Here is an 18,525-nt window from a genome sequence, read left to right as displayed (position 1 = left end):
ATTCCACGTAACGGCTTTCACTATTGCCTGATCGGATAGCCTGCAACTTTAAATGCAGAGATTTTCTACATTCGATTCTTGGCGAGCTATGAATGGCGAATATATTAACTGCAGAAATACAAGAGCAACTAAAAGCTTTCGATAGTTACTTCCTGCACTTTGAACTTCAAGAAATCCGCTTTCCCACTTCCTAAAAGGTGAATAGATGATGTAATATATTTTAGCTCAGGGTTTAATTCAAAAAAAAAAAAAAAAATTTAGCTCAGGGAGCTTTCCATTTAACTTCAAAAATTTATTGGGTTAATCTTTTCTTTTTCTTCTCCGATCTCCGCTTTCTGTCCCACTGATTCGCGGCATCCCTTAGCGATCGAGCAGAGAGAGATAGAGGGAGGAATACTCGTTTATAAGGTGAGTAATTAAAGGTTAGGGTTCTTGCGGTGGGATGTCGGAAGAGAAGCCTCCGGTGGAGCACTGCAAAGGCGTCAATGGCCTGGAGAAGGTGGTTCTCAGAGAGGTCAGAGGAAGCTCTGCTGAGGTCTGATTTATCTCCCTCTCGATGGTCTATTCTGTTTCGAACGCTATGTCTTCGATTTCAGAACCTTTCTGAACAATTAGATCAGAATCGTCCGGCGTTTGGTCGATAAAAGATAGATCGGATCGGCTTTTTCCGGATCTGATGCCATTTCTTGAAACCTTGATTTGTTTTATGAAGATTCTTTGAGCTTATGAACTGAATCTGTCAGTTACTTCTGGTCGTTTGATTTGTTTTTGGTGCTTTAGTTGGAAATCTTCGGAAATGATGCATTTTGGATCCATTAGATCTGTCTGAGCTACATATCATTCTGTCTGATACGTTGATAAGTTAGGGATTTACGAGCCCCATTATCTGCCAAAGTTGTCAGCTTTGAGAATTGTTGTTCCTGAGCTTAGGCGCTGGAATTAAAATTGTTTATCAATTCTCTGAAGAAACAATTTTGATTTAGTACTTGTCTTGTTCAGAAAACGAATATGATAAAACATTACTCAAAATATCTTTCATCGGTCCCATGCCAGAGAGAATAGATGCCTGTAGGGAATATTTTGCCTTGTACAATCTAAAGCTTTAATCTATGGCACTTTATGTCAGGTAATTTTGGTTCATAATTTGGTTTATTATAGAAACACAAACTTATCTCTGATCCATCGTCATTATCTTTCTTGCACTGGAATATAAGTGCCTGAAACTGACCAACATTGGTCCATTCCATAAAGGTGCAAAATGCAAAGATGCTAATTGAGTTTAGATCCCTGTACTTTTACTATTGGGAACAGTGATGGCTTGTGAGCACCTTAAAACATGTGAGCATAGAGATGTTTCCTTGGAATTGTTGAGTTACAAATCAGAGGATTTCTTTTATTTTGCCGTCATTGAAGCATTTCAGTTTCTTTGAAGAACTCTCATTAATGTGTGAAATGCATCAATATACTGTCTCTTCCTTGATGTTGGAAATAGTATTATAATACTATGTTTCAAATGCATTTTTGTAGGGTCTTAGACAGCTTGAAAATTCAGACCCTGAGGTTTTAATGCTCTTGTTTACACCAGGAAAATTATGTATGGTTAAGAGCATCTCCACTTTTATCCTTTTAAAAGGAGAAGCTCACATGCATAACATTTGAACAAGCGACTGATTTGTAGGTGATTATAAATGAAGTAATTTGTTAGGGGCATTGCATATAATCATTGTTGTTATTGGGAAGGTTTCTAAAAGATCATATAACATATACTTCTTTTAGATTTAGACTTAGTTACTAAGTGATCTTTCTCTTCATAATGTGTGGTTATCAAACAATTATAACATGTGGATATGGATATAGCTATTTCACAAGAATATATATGTGTCGCAACTGAATAATCAACAGACAATGTTTTTCCTACAAATGGATAGCAATTGTGCCATTTGGTTGTGCTACAAGGAAAATGTGAAATTGTTAAATGTGGAGGATTTTTTTTTTCTTTTGTGTGTCATGTAATAGAGCTGTTTGTTTGGGGGAAATGGTATTTGCATAAGCACATCTCCAACTTATCCATAAACAGAGCTAACCATTTGTAAGAAATTGTTAGTCACCAATTTAAGAGCATAAGAAGTAAATTTGAATCTATAATAAAGAATTGATTTGGAGCAAATCCTAATTTGGTACTTCTCCAAATTGATAACATTTAGACCACGCGACTCGTAGGCCAATCCTCTCCCCACCCCTCAAATTTAATTTAAGTTTAATGAATTAAAACAGAAATACCTAAATTTGGTGCTCGCAACTTTTTTGGTAAATCGGGCCGATCGGCGGCTTTGGGTCACTGCTGCTCGTGCTCAGGAGCTCCACGATTGGCCTTGTGCCATGAATGTCTTTAGTGGGAGCTGTGGCTCAGACCACAGTGGAAGCAACCTCCATCAACTAGAGTTTGAAGTATCTTTGCTTCCTAGGATACTCATCTTGGTGTATTTTAAATACTTTCATATACTATGAGGGTCCAACTGAAAAATTAGTGATATTACAGGTACATAGTTCTCTGCAGGCTCTATGTAAGTTCATTATAACTATGACGTCACATATATTATTGCACATATTAGTGCACAGATGACATTTTAGAACAATTATCTGCTATGGAGTTTGATTGGAAGGGTATAATAAGATGGTATGATGATTAACTTAGATAAAATTGAAATGAGTAGTAATGAGTAGAGACAGTAGGCTGTCGATAAGGGCATAACTTATTTTTGCTCTAATCATGCATAGTTAAATTCTTGTTAGGAGTTACTGTGCTTTTTCTTGCTGCCTATTAAAGACCTAGTGCATTAATAAGGCCCCATTATCAGGGAAAGCATATGAGGTGTTAAGCAGATCCATTTATACTTTGAAAGAGAAACATCATGGCAAATCTTAACCATGTCTTTGAAACTCAAGGTAGATCAACCAAACTCGAAAACATTTTTGGAGTTCCTTGTTGGCAACATAATGTAGCACAATGTTTTAAAAGGCAGTGCACACACCCACATAAGCAATCACATACTCAGAAATGCTGAAATAGTTCCTTGACTGCGCATATGAGCCACATCGACATAGGGCTTAGGCTCAGTCAAGCCAAAGAAACATACATGAGCACCATAAGCTATTGCCATAAATTTTAGGTATTTATAAACAAGTTAAGCATAAAATATATCTGATTAGCTACTTAAGTATTTGGATGTGAAATTTTAGATGCCGCGCATTATTTATTTTCATTTTAGTAGTTCTAATTCAATAATTATTTTAAAATACACTTCAATAATTTTTTGGTATACTGCATATCTGCTTGCGTACCACGTGTGCTATTTGGTGTCTTGAGTCTTGACCATACTGGGGGAACTTTTTCTTTTTTTGTAACAATATGTAGCATAGGAAAAGAGAACTAGAGAAGTTATTTAACTATATGTCCTTCCAGTAGATTCATGTGCTCTTTCAGATTTTTTTGTTTGTTTTTCAGGTTTATCTCTATGGAGGACATGTGACATCGTGGAAAAATGATCATGGAGAGGAGTTACTTTTTGTAAGCAATAAGGTACCAAAGTTTTTTAAGTTATCTGAGTAATGTTGTCCTACAAGATGACATTGCAACAATGATAACAATAAGAATATCCAAGTCTTTATTCCCAACTAATTGGTGCGGTCTCTAATATGTGAATTTATTTTATTGATAAAATGAATTTGTTTTATTGATTTCATGTATTAATTGTAACTCTTTCTTTAACAATTATTTGTTTCATTGGTTTATTTTTGCACCACCTTGATTTATGGGCACACGTGTAGGCACCCAACTTAAAGTGGCCTCTTGACCGCCTATCAACCTCATAAAGTCTTTTAAAACCTTGATAAACTACTGGTGAACTAAATTGCTACATTGGATGATATTTTACTTACTTTAATCTGCAGAACATGAAGAGAATATTGTAAGATTGATAAGGAAAACAAACACTTTTCTTGTATCCAGTTATTCTGAACAGTGTTTCTAATTAATATTCTTTACTTTTACTTCTCTTGGGACATACCAATTGGCAATTGCTGAGATGCTTGTGTGGGAGTTAGAGATTAGAGATCATGGCTTAATGACCAACTCCATTATTTCTTTCTTTTCATGTTTTGTGACTGCATTAGCTATGTGAAGAAATAAATAACATGAAATAGCATTCGTAACCATAGTTCCCAGCTTTCGGCCGATCCCGAGTGGGATCGCCCAAACAGACGGGATTAGCTATCTAGGCTGAAACTTACCGGGTTTCGCCCCTCACCGCAGCAGCCTACTACAGCCAGCCGGTTGCAAGAGGGCGCTTTTAGTTGTCGTCGTCGTTGCCTTTGACAAAGCAGCTCGCCAATAGTCAGTAGAGAGAGAGGGAGAGAGAGGGAAAGAGGAAGAGAGGAGACAGGGGGGAGATAAAAAAAAGAGATAATGGGATAGCTCGGACTAACAATTAGAGGGATAGGAAAGAAGAGAGGGAGGAAGAGAGATTTTTACTTTTTAGACTTTATATTTAAGTAATTATTATTTCTTATTTTCTTATAATTTTTTCTAAATTTTTAGAAATTTCTCAACATTTTTAAATAATATTTAGAATTTTATTTAATTAAAATAATCTGATCCAATATAAGCGGCCGATACGGCTGATGCGTATCGTTTTTCTAGATGGCCAATCCCGATCACGATACCGATTTTTTTAACCTTGTTCAGAACATACACTTTGTCATAATTAAACACCATAGAGCATAACTATGAAAGTTGCTTATTATCAATAAAATTATTACTTGTGGCTTTCTAATTTCTTTTTCTCTTTGTGCCTCTAGTTGGAGTACATTGTATAGTGGACCTTACAAACTCTGTTGTTCTTTATAGGGAAACTTTATAAAATTATTAATATGAAAATAATGATTAAATATCACGACAAGAGTTAAAGATTCAGAGATCAAGGCATATTAAATTGGCATCATTTATGTCTAATTCTACATATGCATGTTGTTTCATTTTCTTTCATGTATTCATGTAAATTATTTATACATATGAACTGAGGTGCAAACACAGAGAAATGTCTATGCATTTATCCTCTCACAAACATAGTTGCACTCAGGCATAAATGCAAATTCATATGTGCACAGTCCTATCATAGATTTTGGGGAATTTAGTACACATGTATCATGCATGTATTATTTGAACATTACTTCCAAAGTTGTTTTTGCTTCATTTGTTTTTTCATATTTATAGGATTCAGTGTTGTGATTAACATTCTTTTCATGGTTTTCTTGGTATAATTGAAACTAAGGATGAAGGTCTTTTTTTTTTTCATTTAAAGGATCTATACCACTACCACAAATTGGCCACCTTTCCTCATTTAGCTCTTATTTTATCATGGTGGAGTCACATACAAGAGAAGGGAGGGCATGGCCCCCCTAAATTTTAAATTTTAAGCTAAGACCCTATAGAACTTAAAAAAATTATATTAGATATATTATTTCACACCCCTGCCGTCCCCTTATAAATTGAAGTCTAGCTCCACCTTTGATTTTTATCTAAACTATGTACTTTCTTTTCCATATTTAGAATAACACTATAGCATTATCAAATTTTATCTATAGAATGTCGAAACGTAGTTAATTACTTAATTAACATGAATGTTGGTAAAGTAATCATGTAGATATGTTAATGTGTCAAGGACACTGCTTATGCTTATCTAAAATTGGGCTCTAGGTGGCTTATCTTTCACATTCCTCTAACTAACTTGGGAGAGATTGACAACTATATTTTTTGTGTCATCTGCCTGTACTATGCTTTTGAAAAGTAAAGTTGAAATTTATCCAATAGTTTGACATGCATATTGATGTTTACTCTTTGTTTAGTCAATAACCTGCTTCATTTTTTTTCTTTGTTCACAATAGGCTATCTTCAAGCCTCCAAAAGCTATACGTGGGGGCATCCCAATATGCTTTCCTCAAGTATGATGTTTTTTTATTGTTAGATTTCTAGTAATTTTCTTTAATTGGCTTTATCATATGGATTGTGGTAATAACTGTTTTATTTCAGTTTTCCAACCTTGGAAATCTTGAACCGCATGGATTTGCAAGGAACAGGATATGGAGTATTGATAATGATCCACCGCCATTTCCAACCACTACCTCTAATAGAGCTTATGTTGATTTAATCCTTAAACCATCCGAAGAAGATTTTAAGATCTGGCCTCATAGGTGTGTGTGTGTGTGTGTTTACATTATTTGCATGTTAACATTGTCCTATACTCCTATTATTAATGGAGTAAGAAATCAAGAATCCGTTGTTCTTCCATTTTCTCTTTGATTGTCATATTTTTGGTTTCCCAAAGTGGTATGCTGATAAGTGAGACCGACTTTTGCATTTTGCAGGTATGAATTTCGTCTAAGGGTTATATTGGGACCAGGAGGAGATCTAATGTTGATATCACGTATAAGAAATACTAATACAGATGGAAAGCCATTTTCCTTTACTTTTGCATACCATACATATTTTTCTGTATCAGATATCAGGTGAGTTTTTCAATTCTTCATTTACAAAGTACAAACTATACTTTTGTATTTAATGTAGCCTTGTAAGTTGTGTTTTGAGAGATGACTTTGCAGTAATTTCCATGGTTTGAGATGTCAGTAAATACCTCTACAATATCCGTATCAATCATTACTATTAAAGTTATTTGGTTATATTTTATTTATTTATTTAGATATATGGTGACTTTGTATAAATAGGGTCAAGGCCCCCTTTATCATTTCATGAAATAGATTCACCCAAACCTAGTGCCTACCATATGTTCGACGGAAGTTCACTTGTCCTCAGCTCTTTCATTTAGTAGCACTATTCAAAGTTTTCGCTCACCAGGTGTTCGACAAAAGTTTACTGTGCCAAGTGCAATAGCAACACAATAACAGAATTATTTTTTAGCAAGTGCCCACATACTGTTTGAGGAAAAGTCCACTGCGTTAAGCCCTCAAGTTTTTAGCAGAACTGTCCAAATTTAATATTTATTTGGTAGTGTGTTAAGGTTAGCAGTACTGTTCACCAGGTGTTTGACGAAGGCTTGAGTTAGAAAATTTCGAAACACCCTCAAGGTGTCTGATAGGTTCTCTTCTAATAGCATCTTGTGTTTTGGTCAACTGTGAGAGCCTTAGCTTCACTAATGCCTCTATTAGTGCCACTACTTTCTCTGGTATGACAAAATCTTTTGATTGGTGCCTCAACCCTGCCCTCACCGCTCTTTCTTATGTTCATATGGCTGATGGGACTCACTATCTCATCTCTCACATTACTTACATCACCCTGACCACAGATTCTACTAGTCGTCTTACTTTATCTGATGTCTGACTTGTTCTTTGTCTTACAATGAGCTTTATTTCTGTTACTTAGCTTTCTGACTCTGGTTATATTGTGTCTTTCTCTTCTACTTCTTGTGTTGTGTACGATACATCAACAAGCCAGAGGATTTTAGATTGGTAGTTGAATATATGGGCTTTACTATCTAGACCGGCTTCATCTTCCTCCACCTAGTCCCAGTGTTTGTCTTGTTACTCTCTTATCTCCTTTCGATCCGTGGCATCGGTGTCTAGGTCATGTATCGAGTCAACGTCTCAAGATATTATCCAAGCCTAGATCTTTAGACAGTAGTCATTTTTCTTGTTTGTCTCCTTGTACTGACTGTAAGTTGGCAAAACATCGGGCCTTTTCTTTTCTTCTTAGTGAGAGTATCTCTGATTCACCTTTCGATCTTGTGCACTGACATTTGGGGTCCTACTCCCTTTTCTTCTGGTCTTGGCTTTCTCTATTGTGTATATTTTATTGATGATTTCTTTTATTTCATTTGAATTTACCTTATGCATCAGCATTCTAAGGTTTGTTAAATTTATCGTGATTTCTCTTCTATGGTTTATACTCAATTTAGTCGATCTATTAAGATCTTCCTATCTGACGGTGCTCGGGAGTACCTTTCCTCTGAGTTTCATTTTATTCATGCTTCTGTTGGCACCCTACCTCAACATATACCCCTGCTCAAAATGGTGTTGCCGAACGGAAGCATCATCATCTTCTTGAGACTACTACACGTGCTCTTCTCTTTGAGGCTTTTTTTCCTCATTTTTATTGGGTTGAGACTTTTCTTACTACTCTTTATCTAATCAATCGAACTTCATCTTCAGTTTTTGGTGGTGTGACCCCCTACGAGCATCTCTATAGTACTTCACCAAATTATGGTTATCTTCGTCTCTTTGGGTGCATCTGCTTCGTTCTTCTTTCTCTAGGTGAACGCAATAAGTTGTTCCCTCAAGCAGCTAAATGTGTTTTTTTAGGATATAATCCCTAGCGAAAAGGCTATCATTGTTATGACACTTATGCTCGTCATCTGAGGATATCATGTCATGTCACTTTTTTAAAATAGATACCTTTCTTCACCTCCGATACTTTGGCTCTCTCAGATTTATCTTTTCTGGATCTCCCTTGGAATTAAGCTCTAAGATCAAGGTAAATAATAATCCACTTAAGTAAAATTTAAAATTTAACAAATGTATAACATTGTATAGAAAGTATTACTCACATTATATATATATATATATATATATGTATTATAATTATTTTGAGCCTTATCGAACCTTATCGAGCCTATTTGAAGAGCCAGCTCATGATTAAGTTTGGCTCAAAATTATTTTAGAGCCTATTTTGAAGATCAAGCTCAGCTCAACTCATTTGGATTGGAAAGCCGTACTGTTCTCACATTAGTTGACTTGAGAGGAGAAAAATGTGCCCTAATCCTTTCTCTTACATTCTGAGGCAAAAATCTTTCTACTCCTCTCTCACGCTTCGATGGTAGAAAGCTTTTCACTTCTCTCTCATGCTCCAACTGTATCTTATGAATATCAAACTACAAATGTGAAGGTCTTGAATTGATACATCTGGTGAAAGCTGCATAATTTCAAATTGAAATCTGAGAGATTCATGATACACCACCCTTAATGTGAGAACTAAGCAGCTGATGTACATCATTTATGCAGAAGTTAGTATAGAAGTAAATCTTCTAAATGATGGGATCTTAAATTCACTTTCTGATATGAAGAATTACCTCAGGGAGGGCAAAAAAATAGTGCATTTTATTGGTACTTATTTTCCATGAATTGTAAATAATGGCACTGCCATCTGCAAATTATATTCCATGTGAAAAACAACACGGAGTCCAGTTGCTATTCAATATTTGGACGTCTGTGGTGACAGGCAAACCAGTGATGTGTTCATGCAAATGTATCTCCATGTTATAAATGAATCTAGATTCCTCTTGTTTGATTCCATATTGAATTTTCATCTTAAGCGATCTGACTTTTTTGATCCTTAATTTCAAGTTGATGTTTCAGTGAAGTAAGAGTAGAGGGATTGGAGACTCTGGATTACCTTGACAACTTACAGGACAGGGCACGTTTTACTGAACAAGGAGATGCAATTGTATTCGAATCAGAAGTAAGTAAACCAGCGAACTTGTTTTATTGTGATTCTTGTTTTCATTCTGAATCTTTTATTTTTGTACAGTTTGACAAAGTATATCTAAGCACACCAGCAAAGATTGCAATCATAGACCATGAAAAGAAAAGAACATTTGTCTTGAGGAAGGAAGGACTCCCCGATGCAGGTTCGTCTCGTACTGAATACTGATATCTTCTACGTTTATATAATATCTAGGAAATTAATTTCTTGAGGAAAATTCTGAGGAAATTATTTATCAGATCTTGAGGAAAATCCTGTGTAACATTAACTGTCAGATGTACAACATCTTCATAGCTGTTGACAACAAATTATTTTCTTTTTCCGTCTTCCTGCAGTTGTATGGAATCCCTGGGACAAGAAAGCCAAGGCAATGACAGATTTTGGGGACGATGAGTACAAGTATATGGTTTGTGTAGAGGCTGCAGCTATTGAGAAACCCATCACTTTGAAGCCTGGTGAGGAATGGAAGGGAAGGTTAGAACTATCAGCAGTCCCCTCCAGTTACTTTAGTGGGCAACTGGATCCACAAAGGGTTCTTCAAGGTTGAAGCATATAGTTCTTGGTCAAGTGATTCAAAGGTAAGTATTTATTCCAAATATGACCTAGTTAATGAATTGCAAATAACATAGTTGTATTTGTTGATCCAAGTTGAACAACTTAGTGGCAACATACAACTGATGCAAAAATGGTTCAGCTAGAACCAAGTTAAGGTTTTGATCTTCTGGGCAAAGTCAAAGTTAAAGTCACAAACCAAGTCCATGTCTGTTTAGGAAAATCAAATCCTACTAGGTTTAAAAAATTGATTAAGAATCAAACTTTGAACATTGAAACCAAGTAGATGGAAATCTGAATACTACTATAACTATGAAAACTAAACTCAAGAGCTGAGAGAAAATTCAAGAATAGAATAGAATATGGAAAGCTGGAAGGAAAAGTAGAAGCACGTCAAACACAATAATAATTTTATTTTAACGTGGAAAACCTCTTTAGCATTGAGAGGAACGAAATTGCGGACCCGCCTAAAGTCGATCAATCTGATTTCACTAAGCAATAAAAACAAAACTTACTTATAAACCCTTCCAAAAATTTAATGATTGAGTGTTTTAAGGTTTTGAACATGAACAATCTGATTAATTACTCTTGTGAGAAAGATCGTCTTCTTTTAGTAAGCACTCGATCGACAAATCAACCTCAAATGCAAGTGCCAATGTGGTGGTAGATGTCGATAAAGATGATGTCATTTCAACTCTCTAGTACTGTTGATGATCAGTAACTGTAGCTCCAGTATCCAGCTAGCTTTTAAGTCTCAGACATATGATAATGACTCTCCTCATAATTGATAAGAATTATGCTTCATGGAGAATCCTAGAATTCATAGATAATTTACTTTAATTCTCTTGAGTTTGAGGTAGATCACTTATATAGAGGTGGGACATATCAGTATTTGAATAGGTTCAGAAATTTCTGAAATTTGAATAGGTTTCAGAAATTTCTGTTTCTGAACTGTACAAACAGTTCATATGCTGTTTCAATGGCCATTCGGATACCGCTATCTTGCACACATTGTTCAGATGCCATTTGAGTGTCGTTCAGATGCCATTCTGTTTTGCACCTACAGTCTGGAGTCTTTTGTTGTCTTCTGACGCCAACCGGAACATTAACTCTGTGGCAGCGTCCACACGTCGTTTGACTGCCATTAGGGTGCTTACACCCAGCACTATCATGTGCATGTCGTTTGGCTTGCAGGTGGACACCACTCACCTGAAATTGTAGTTCATGTTGAATTTCAGATTTTTGCTTCTTTCCACTTGAATATTCAATTTCTTCGCAAGTAACATTCTTCCATAATTTATGTATCTTGATCGTACATAATTCCTAGATTATACATATAAATGAATTTGCCATATTACTAACAATATATATAATCTGCGTATATATATATATATATATATATATATATATATATATATATATATATATATATATATACATGCATTTCAGTCAAATTATTTTTGGGGTAGGAATTTTAAAAATAACGATGGGTAGACAGTATGATAGTTGTAAAATAAAATTACAAAATCTATTTATATGAAAGTTAAGAAAGGAAAATAAGGTTAATTTTATTAACTCTATATTTATCTCTTATTGTTATCTAATACATCAGTATATTTATTCCTTTCTTTTCCAACAAACACTATGGATGCATTAGGTTGCGGAGTAAGGAATAATTGAAATTGGAATAAAAGGAAGAGTTATTTCAAGATAAAAAGAAATTTTTATTCCAATTCCTCATTAGGTGTTTGGTTGGAAAGGAGGGAGAAGTGCCGAGATAAAAATATAGGATTAGATGATGTTTGATTGTTATAGCTGGAATAAAGATCAAATTGATCTTGTTCCCTTTTTTTTAGTTTAATGTTAATAGAATTTTATTTTTTATTTTTTATTTTTTATTTTTAAGATAGGAAATAGGTTTAAAATTATATACAAATTGTAATTTTATTTCATAACTATTATATTATCATATCATGATTATTTTTAGAATTTCTAGCCAAAAAATAATTTAATCTAATTCACTATTTTTGCAATATATAGATACTACTATCACAACATCAAGAATGGATATCTCATGTCAAAACATTTTCATTACAAACTTATTCTAATATATTATATTATAGTTACATTATAATTCGGTAATTTGGTAACTATATTATAGTTACATTATAATTTGATAATGTATTTTAATATATTATTGGAGAGGGAAATGAAACACCCATCTTCAAAAATCACGTGAAAAAATTTACGTGACTCACATGACCTGCCAGTGCAATATTCTCACAAAGTATTTAAGATACATTTAAAATACCATAACAAAGTATCTAAGATAGATCTAAAATACTATAACAACCAAAGCAAATAATCCGGAATTACAAGTATTATAGGTCTCAACAAGCCTCCAAAGATACATATGTCCATATAAAAACTTAAAATATAAAAACGTTCGTAGAGGCTATAGTCCAACTAGGAAGAAAAGAACAACACTAATAAGAAAATAAAACTACTACTCAATATCCGCATCCTCCACATTTAACTCTGATATGTTCTACCAAAAAGGCGGTGAGCACACACCCAATAAGTATAATCCAATAATAGTTTATGAACAATGTATTGCATGATAAATAGAAATGCATGTACATAATTAGCAACATATCGAGGTAAAGGTGTACAATATAATTTATAATAAACTTTCATTAACTCATAATACATAAGTGCATAATATCATCATAACTCAATGTGTCATAATTCACATAGCAACTATGTCAATGATGTCATAATCCACATAGTAAACATAATAACGAGGAGGGCTAGTTATTTAGCGGTAATATCGTTTGTACCAAGATTCCAAAATCGATATCGGGATCGGGATTGGCCATCCGGAAAATGATACGTATCGCCGCTTGTATCGAGATCGGACTATTTTAATTAAACAAAATTCTAAATATTATTAAAAATGTTGAGAAATTTCTAAAAATTTAGAAAAAATTATAAAAAAATAAAAAATAATAATTACTCACATATAAAGCCTAAAAAGTAAAAAAAAAAATTCTTCCTCTCTTCTTTCCTATCCCTCTAACTGTTAGTCTAAAGTATCTATTCTCTCCCACACTCTTTTTTTTCTATCTTTCTCTCTCTTTCTCACCCTCTTTTTTTTAATCTTTCCCTCTTTCTCACTCTCTCTTCCTTTTTCCCTTTCTCTCTTTCTCTCATACCCTCTTTTTTTTTATCTTTCCCTCTCCCTCACTCTCTTTTCCTTTTTCCCTCACTCTTTTTTCCTTTTTCCCTCTCTCTCTCTCCCTTTCTCTCCTTCACTCTCTCTTCCTCTTTCTCTCTCTAGTCGTCGCCCGTCAGCGCAGCAGCAGTGCCTGTCTCGTCGCCGCCGTAGGTGGGTCGCAGCCCACCTATACAGCCGAAACCACTGCATGTGTTTCGGCCTGAATCGGGATCGACCGAAATTGGAAACTATGGTTTGTACATGCCTAGCGACGCTGCATATGACCTGTTATCTATGACCATCAAACTAAGGACCCTAGTTGTAGGCTCATCATCATCAACATCATCACCGCTCTAGTAAATCATCGCACAAAGCAGAATCATTACTTGTATTCAAATCATCGCATGTAAGGGAAAGAGCTCACAGCTCAATGGACGCCCTAACCCTGCGTCATTGGGTACCGTTAGAGTTATAACCCTACCTCTTAAATATCTTTCTACTATCATCCTAGTCTAGTCTTCAAACAAGGCAGTGTAATCACCTGAATGCTCCACTAGCTAACGACCTCAGGTGTAGACCGCTAATAGAATAATACTATATAATATGCTCTACCTTTAACTCCGAGCTGAGTGGGTGAGAGGGGTTCTGTCTAGTTGGGACTAGACTAATAATGACACGTGCATGTGGTGCCATCACTTCTATTACCTTATTACATCATGATCATCAAGATAATATATGTCATAACTAAGCATGGAGTCTATCATGAAATAAGTGATAAATAATAAATAATGCATGTGAAAGTAGTCGATAATGACATAAAAAAATATCATAACAATAATTACATTATTCGTAGACTAACATAGGATCTAACTCGCCTGAAATATTTTTGGAATCTGACTAACTCTCCTCAATAATCGGGCTCCTTCTGAATCTCGAGATTCTCTTCGTACGAAATCAATCAACCAATATGGTAAAAATAATTGTAACATAAGTAAGAAAAACTAATAGAGGTTTGAGCAATACGTTAGATTATACATTGGTGCTAAGGTTTTCAGATCTTGCTATGGGTTAACCAAAGACTATAAAATGAATCTAACATCCAAGTTTATGCTCTAAAGGGTAAACAGATTTTGATCCAAGGTCAATAGGGCTACTTCAACTCAATGATTTTTGTTAATTAAGAAGTGAAGAACATTGAAAGATTGGTACACTAAATCGAAGCACCAATATAGTCATTAAGAATAATGGAAAGGTCAAAGGAAAATTATGAGGTAATGGGTTGTAAATTCTTCTTTAGTTGGTATACTCATTGCGTTTAAGGTATTATAAGGCTACTGACATAACGAGGTTCAAGAGGTAGGTGACATATTACTTGAGTATCATCCTCAAACTCTTCCAAGAAGATTGACAAGGTAAACATGAGCTCTCCTTATGATCGCTATAGTCTAAGGTCTATTGAAGCATCAAATCCTATACAACAGTATTGCATAAAAGGGACTAAGCTAAAGGAAGTCGTATGAATGGACAGTGAGCAAATCTATTTAATTTCATAAATTATATGAGGCTTAGCATAGATTTTAAGCATTTCTAGCAAAGTATTTCTTGTTGGGCACGAATTGTTAGGAAAAAGCAATGAACCTCATGAGTCTATCTAGCATGTTCAATTATTATATAAAAAAAGGCTATGTTCTAAACTATACTATACATATTTAGTTAAATACTGCTACCTACAAATCGGTAAGTTCATAAGAATGAAAAGTCTGACCAATCTACACCTTCTACTCAAGTCCATAAAGAATAAGAATGACTAGACTGTTTAAACATATCAAAATGGCGTAGAACAAAGGACGGTATGAAGGAGGAGGAATTTTCATGTGCAAAATGATCAGTTATCTTCTATATGGTAAGGACCTAAATAACAACATAAAGAACAAATTATTATAAAAAATAAATAATTCTACTAAAGAATAAACAAAACCCCTACCAGAATTTGTATGACTAGATTCTAAAGTGGAAGCTTGGCATGCAAATAAAATAAGATACTAAGAAGCGTTCTTCTCATTCCCAATTCTTGTTATAAAGTTAAAAGAGCTGTGTAAAGATGCCTCTTCAATCATTTAATTCAACTTTGCTCCTTTTATTGGCAATTTTCTTGTCCATTAGTTAGGAAGTCTAATAAATGTATTTTGTTCTTATGTGACACTACTTATGCAAGCTAATCTTTCTGTTTGGTGCTCGTCTAGGGAGCTTATGGTAGAGAGGCAAGGGACAGTCAATCATGGGTGTTTGAAATGCTTCTAGTGGGCTAAATAGAGCACTAGAGTTCATCTGCACTATGAGGAAAAAAAATTTGGAGGAGTAATACCTAATTCACAATTTGATCTCTCTTTGACATATGACCAAACATTTAGTAGGCATGATTCTAGGATGATGGTTGGGACTGCTTGCCGTATCTTTTACATTAAAAACTTATTACATCTTGGAATGAGAGAATTAAAGAGAAATTAATAGAAAGGGAAGTGAAGGGGAAAGAGTAAATGTCATTGACATTCACCGTTGACAAAGGTAAAAGAAAATAGAAGTAGTTGTGAATTAATGATGTGCCCCGCGAGATATAGAGCATACCGGTGGATGAAATGATGTGCCCCGCGAGATCTGGGGAAGCCCAAACCATTCACAATCTCCTCTGGACATTCACGAGTGAGAGAGTTGAGAGTGGAGAGGGAGAAGATGAATAGGTAGGAGATAATGAAAAGTGAGGGTCAGTTGTAAGATAATAAATTTTATATTTATAGGGGAGGGTGGAGGTTATGTTTTGTTTGGGTTAAGGTGACACGAGAAGTGTGGGGAAGAAAAAAAAACTGTAGAGCTCATGGCTAGCACGTCCTCTCTCTTTTTTCTTTTTGGTTTTGGGTGTTCAGGTAAATTGGTCATTTGCATTTTGGAGATATTCTAATTTTATCCCAGCTAAAATCTAGGATAAAGATACCTGGATAAATGTCATTTATACTGTCTTCTTATTCTATTTGCTTATCTCACGTGTGGGATAGGTTTTCTAAAATAAAAGGGGGTTTATCTTAGATAACCCCTTTTATTCCACCCTAGCAAATGAACCCGAAAAAAGATTAGGATAACACCATGTATTATCCGATGATAAGTTCATATTTTATCCCTATCCTAATAATTGTACATAATAAAGCAAATAGGATAGATAACTGCACACAATAAAGCAATTCCGTTTTCACTCGATATGGTGTGTGGAGGCCAGGATGAGAGAAGATTTACTGATTTCTTGACAGGAGAAAAAGTGTGTTTAATGTTTGGCTCCGGTAATTGCCCTATCGGTTCTATAAATTCCTATCAGGTCAGGGTCGCCCAGGATGAGGACATACTTAGACATCTTCTGATGATGGCCTTGTTTCCATTTGTTAAGTTGATAGTAGGGTGCTATCTATAAATTAGGATCAAAACAGCGGACTTGCTTTCCATATAAGTAAACAACAGTGTGTGACATGTAATAAAGCAAAAAAATCAGGGTCTTAAATTCAAAGTTACCTACTTTTTATGTCTTGACTTAATTACTATCTTCCCTGATAATGGTACCTTGACGGTGATTTAGCTCCAAGCATATCAAGGCATGCAAATACTCTTACGTATTTTTTTTACCTCATTTCATTCTGGCTTATATAACATGTTTGTCAATTGCTGTTGCAGGTCAACACTGTTTCACCTTGGTTACAGACAGCATGACTTTTTTATGAGAGTGCAATATACTAGAAGTCTTTTATTCCTTTTCCTCTTCTCTTCTTTTTGAAGCTTAAGGTTTGGTCCTAAGCATCCCTTGCCGGTGCAATAAGACTTGCTATCTTAGTACAATTCAAGATCTGTCGTGAAGAAGTGAGTCAGCCGTCTTTCAATATAAACAAGCAACCTAAGGAATTGAGCATATTTCCTTTTCCTTTACTGCTATATAACATAATTTGTGATAACTATTTGAGGCATGTGAAATTTCAGTTGATCATTTCATTGTGTCTTGGCTAATACACGCCATGTGATATGATATTTAGTTTGTTTAACTATGATACTTATTATATAATAAATGCTTCTGTTCTGTTTGTCCTTGATTGCTGATGTACTTGCACATACATTCTATCATATTGGAACTCGTAGGAATTTTTTATTATCAGTAAATTGAGCTTATTCTTTTTTAAGTTTGATAATTCGAGCTATTTCCCCCTTTACTCAAAAAATAAAGGAAAAGGAAAAAAGAATAAAAGAGAGGAAACTCGAACAGTTTCCCTCTCCAATTCTTCTGATGTGTGTAGTAGGCAGTATACCAAAGGATTTAATAGGTTTGAACATTATACCTTTAACATGACAAATATTTCTGAAATACTTTATCAAAAAAGAGCCCTTTCATATTTCTGGGTGATTTGTACTAAAGACATGGTGCATTTCTTTTTTTGCTCGACTTGCTTTACGTTTTCTTTGCATGGCATACGTTTTTTTTGTTATCTTTTCATTTTTTGTCTCGGGAGTGCAACGTGCAGTAACAAATATTTGTTTCTCTCTCTCATATATATATTTACATAATTTGTAAATTAATTGCAAATTATGTTCAACAAATCAGTCTGATGTTTTAAATATATTATTATTACTTTTGCTTCACAAATTAGGAATCAAATAAACTAACTATAAAATTTATAAAAATACCTGTAATTAATTATTGTGAATTACATAATAACTCCGTCGAACAAAAATGTAAGTATAAGTGTTCAATAACCGAGAAATACGTAATAAAATTATGAAATCAACAAAAAATACTAGTCTGGATGTAACATAAATCAACTATTAACTATGAATTTTGTTCAATAATCTTCAACTACTATATTAATAATTACGAAAATTGTCATCGAAGTATCAACTAGAAATATACAAAATATACGAACTATGAAATTCAGAAACTAACTGCCAATTAAAATAGCACAAAGATTGAATTCCCTAAATGTATGTTTCACCTAGAAGCACTTCAAGTAATACTTGTGAACTACAAGAGATAACTTTTAGTGTATTAGTATTTTTTTTCCCTTCGGCTTCAGGAAGAAGAAAATAATATTTAATTAATATAAAATACTTGCATGTCCAATCAGTTGTTCTTGAGGAATGAGAAAAAATAATTTTGTATTATGATAGAAAATTAGTGAAA

General features: G+C 34.4%; 1 protein-coding gene across 1 annotated transcript; it reads left to right on the top strand.

Moving 5' to 3' along the window:
* Positions 1 to 222: 222 nt before the first annotated feature.
* On the top strand, positions 223 to 17,443 carry LOC140786163 (putative glucose-6-phosphate 1-epimerase). The gene is made up of 9 exons (XM_073134403.1): positions 223 to 535; positions 3,506 to 3,580; positions 5,944 to 6,000; positions 6,089 to 6,249; positions 6,424 to 6,564; positions 9,424 to 9,526; positions 9,596 to 9,695; positions 9,886 to 10,128; positions 17,034 to 17,443. The coding sequence occupies exons 1-8, from the start codon at positions 443 to 445 to the stop codon at positions 10,095 to 10,097; spliced, it is 942 nt and encodes a 313-aa protein (XP_072990504.1). The 5' UTR covers positions 223 to 442; the 3' UTR covers positions 10,098 to 10,128; positions 17,034 to 17,443.
* The last annotated feature ends 1,082 nt before the right edge of the window (positions 17,444 to 18,525 follow it).

Source organism: Typha latifolia, chromosome 1, assembly GCF_019914945.1.
Source record: "Typha latifolia isolate L0001 chromosome 1, TyphaL0001v2, whole genome shotgun sequence".
Classification (NCBI taxonomy): domain Eukaryota; kingdom Viridiplantae; phylum Streptophyta; class Magnoliopsida; order Poales; family Typhaceae; genus Typha; species Typha latifolia.
The sequence above is the reverse complement of the archived record's forward strand: the minus strand, read 5'-3'. Positions and strand labels throughout refer to the sequence as shown.

Bases quoted from the DNA above. Each gene is read 5' to 3' on its own strand.
- LOC140786163 (XM_073134403.1), top strand. From the start codon at position 443: ATGTCGGAAGAGAAGCCTCCGGTGGAGCACTGCAAAGGCGTCAATGGC. The intron at 3,581-5,943 runs GTACCAAAGTTT...TGTTCACAATAG, and splicing joins TACTTTTTGTAAGCAATAAG to GCTATCTTCAAGCCTCCAAA. The intron at 9,527-9,595 runs GTAAGTAAACCA...ATTTTTGTACAG, and splicing joins CAATTGTATTCGAATCAGAA to TTTGACAAAGTATATCTAAG.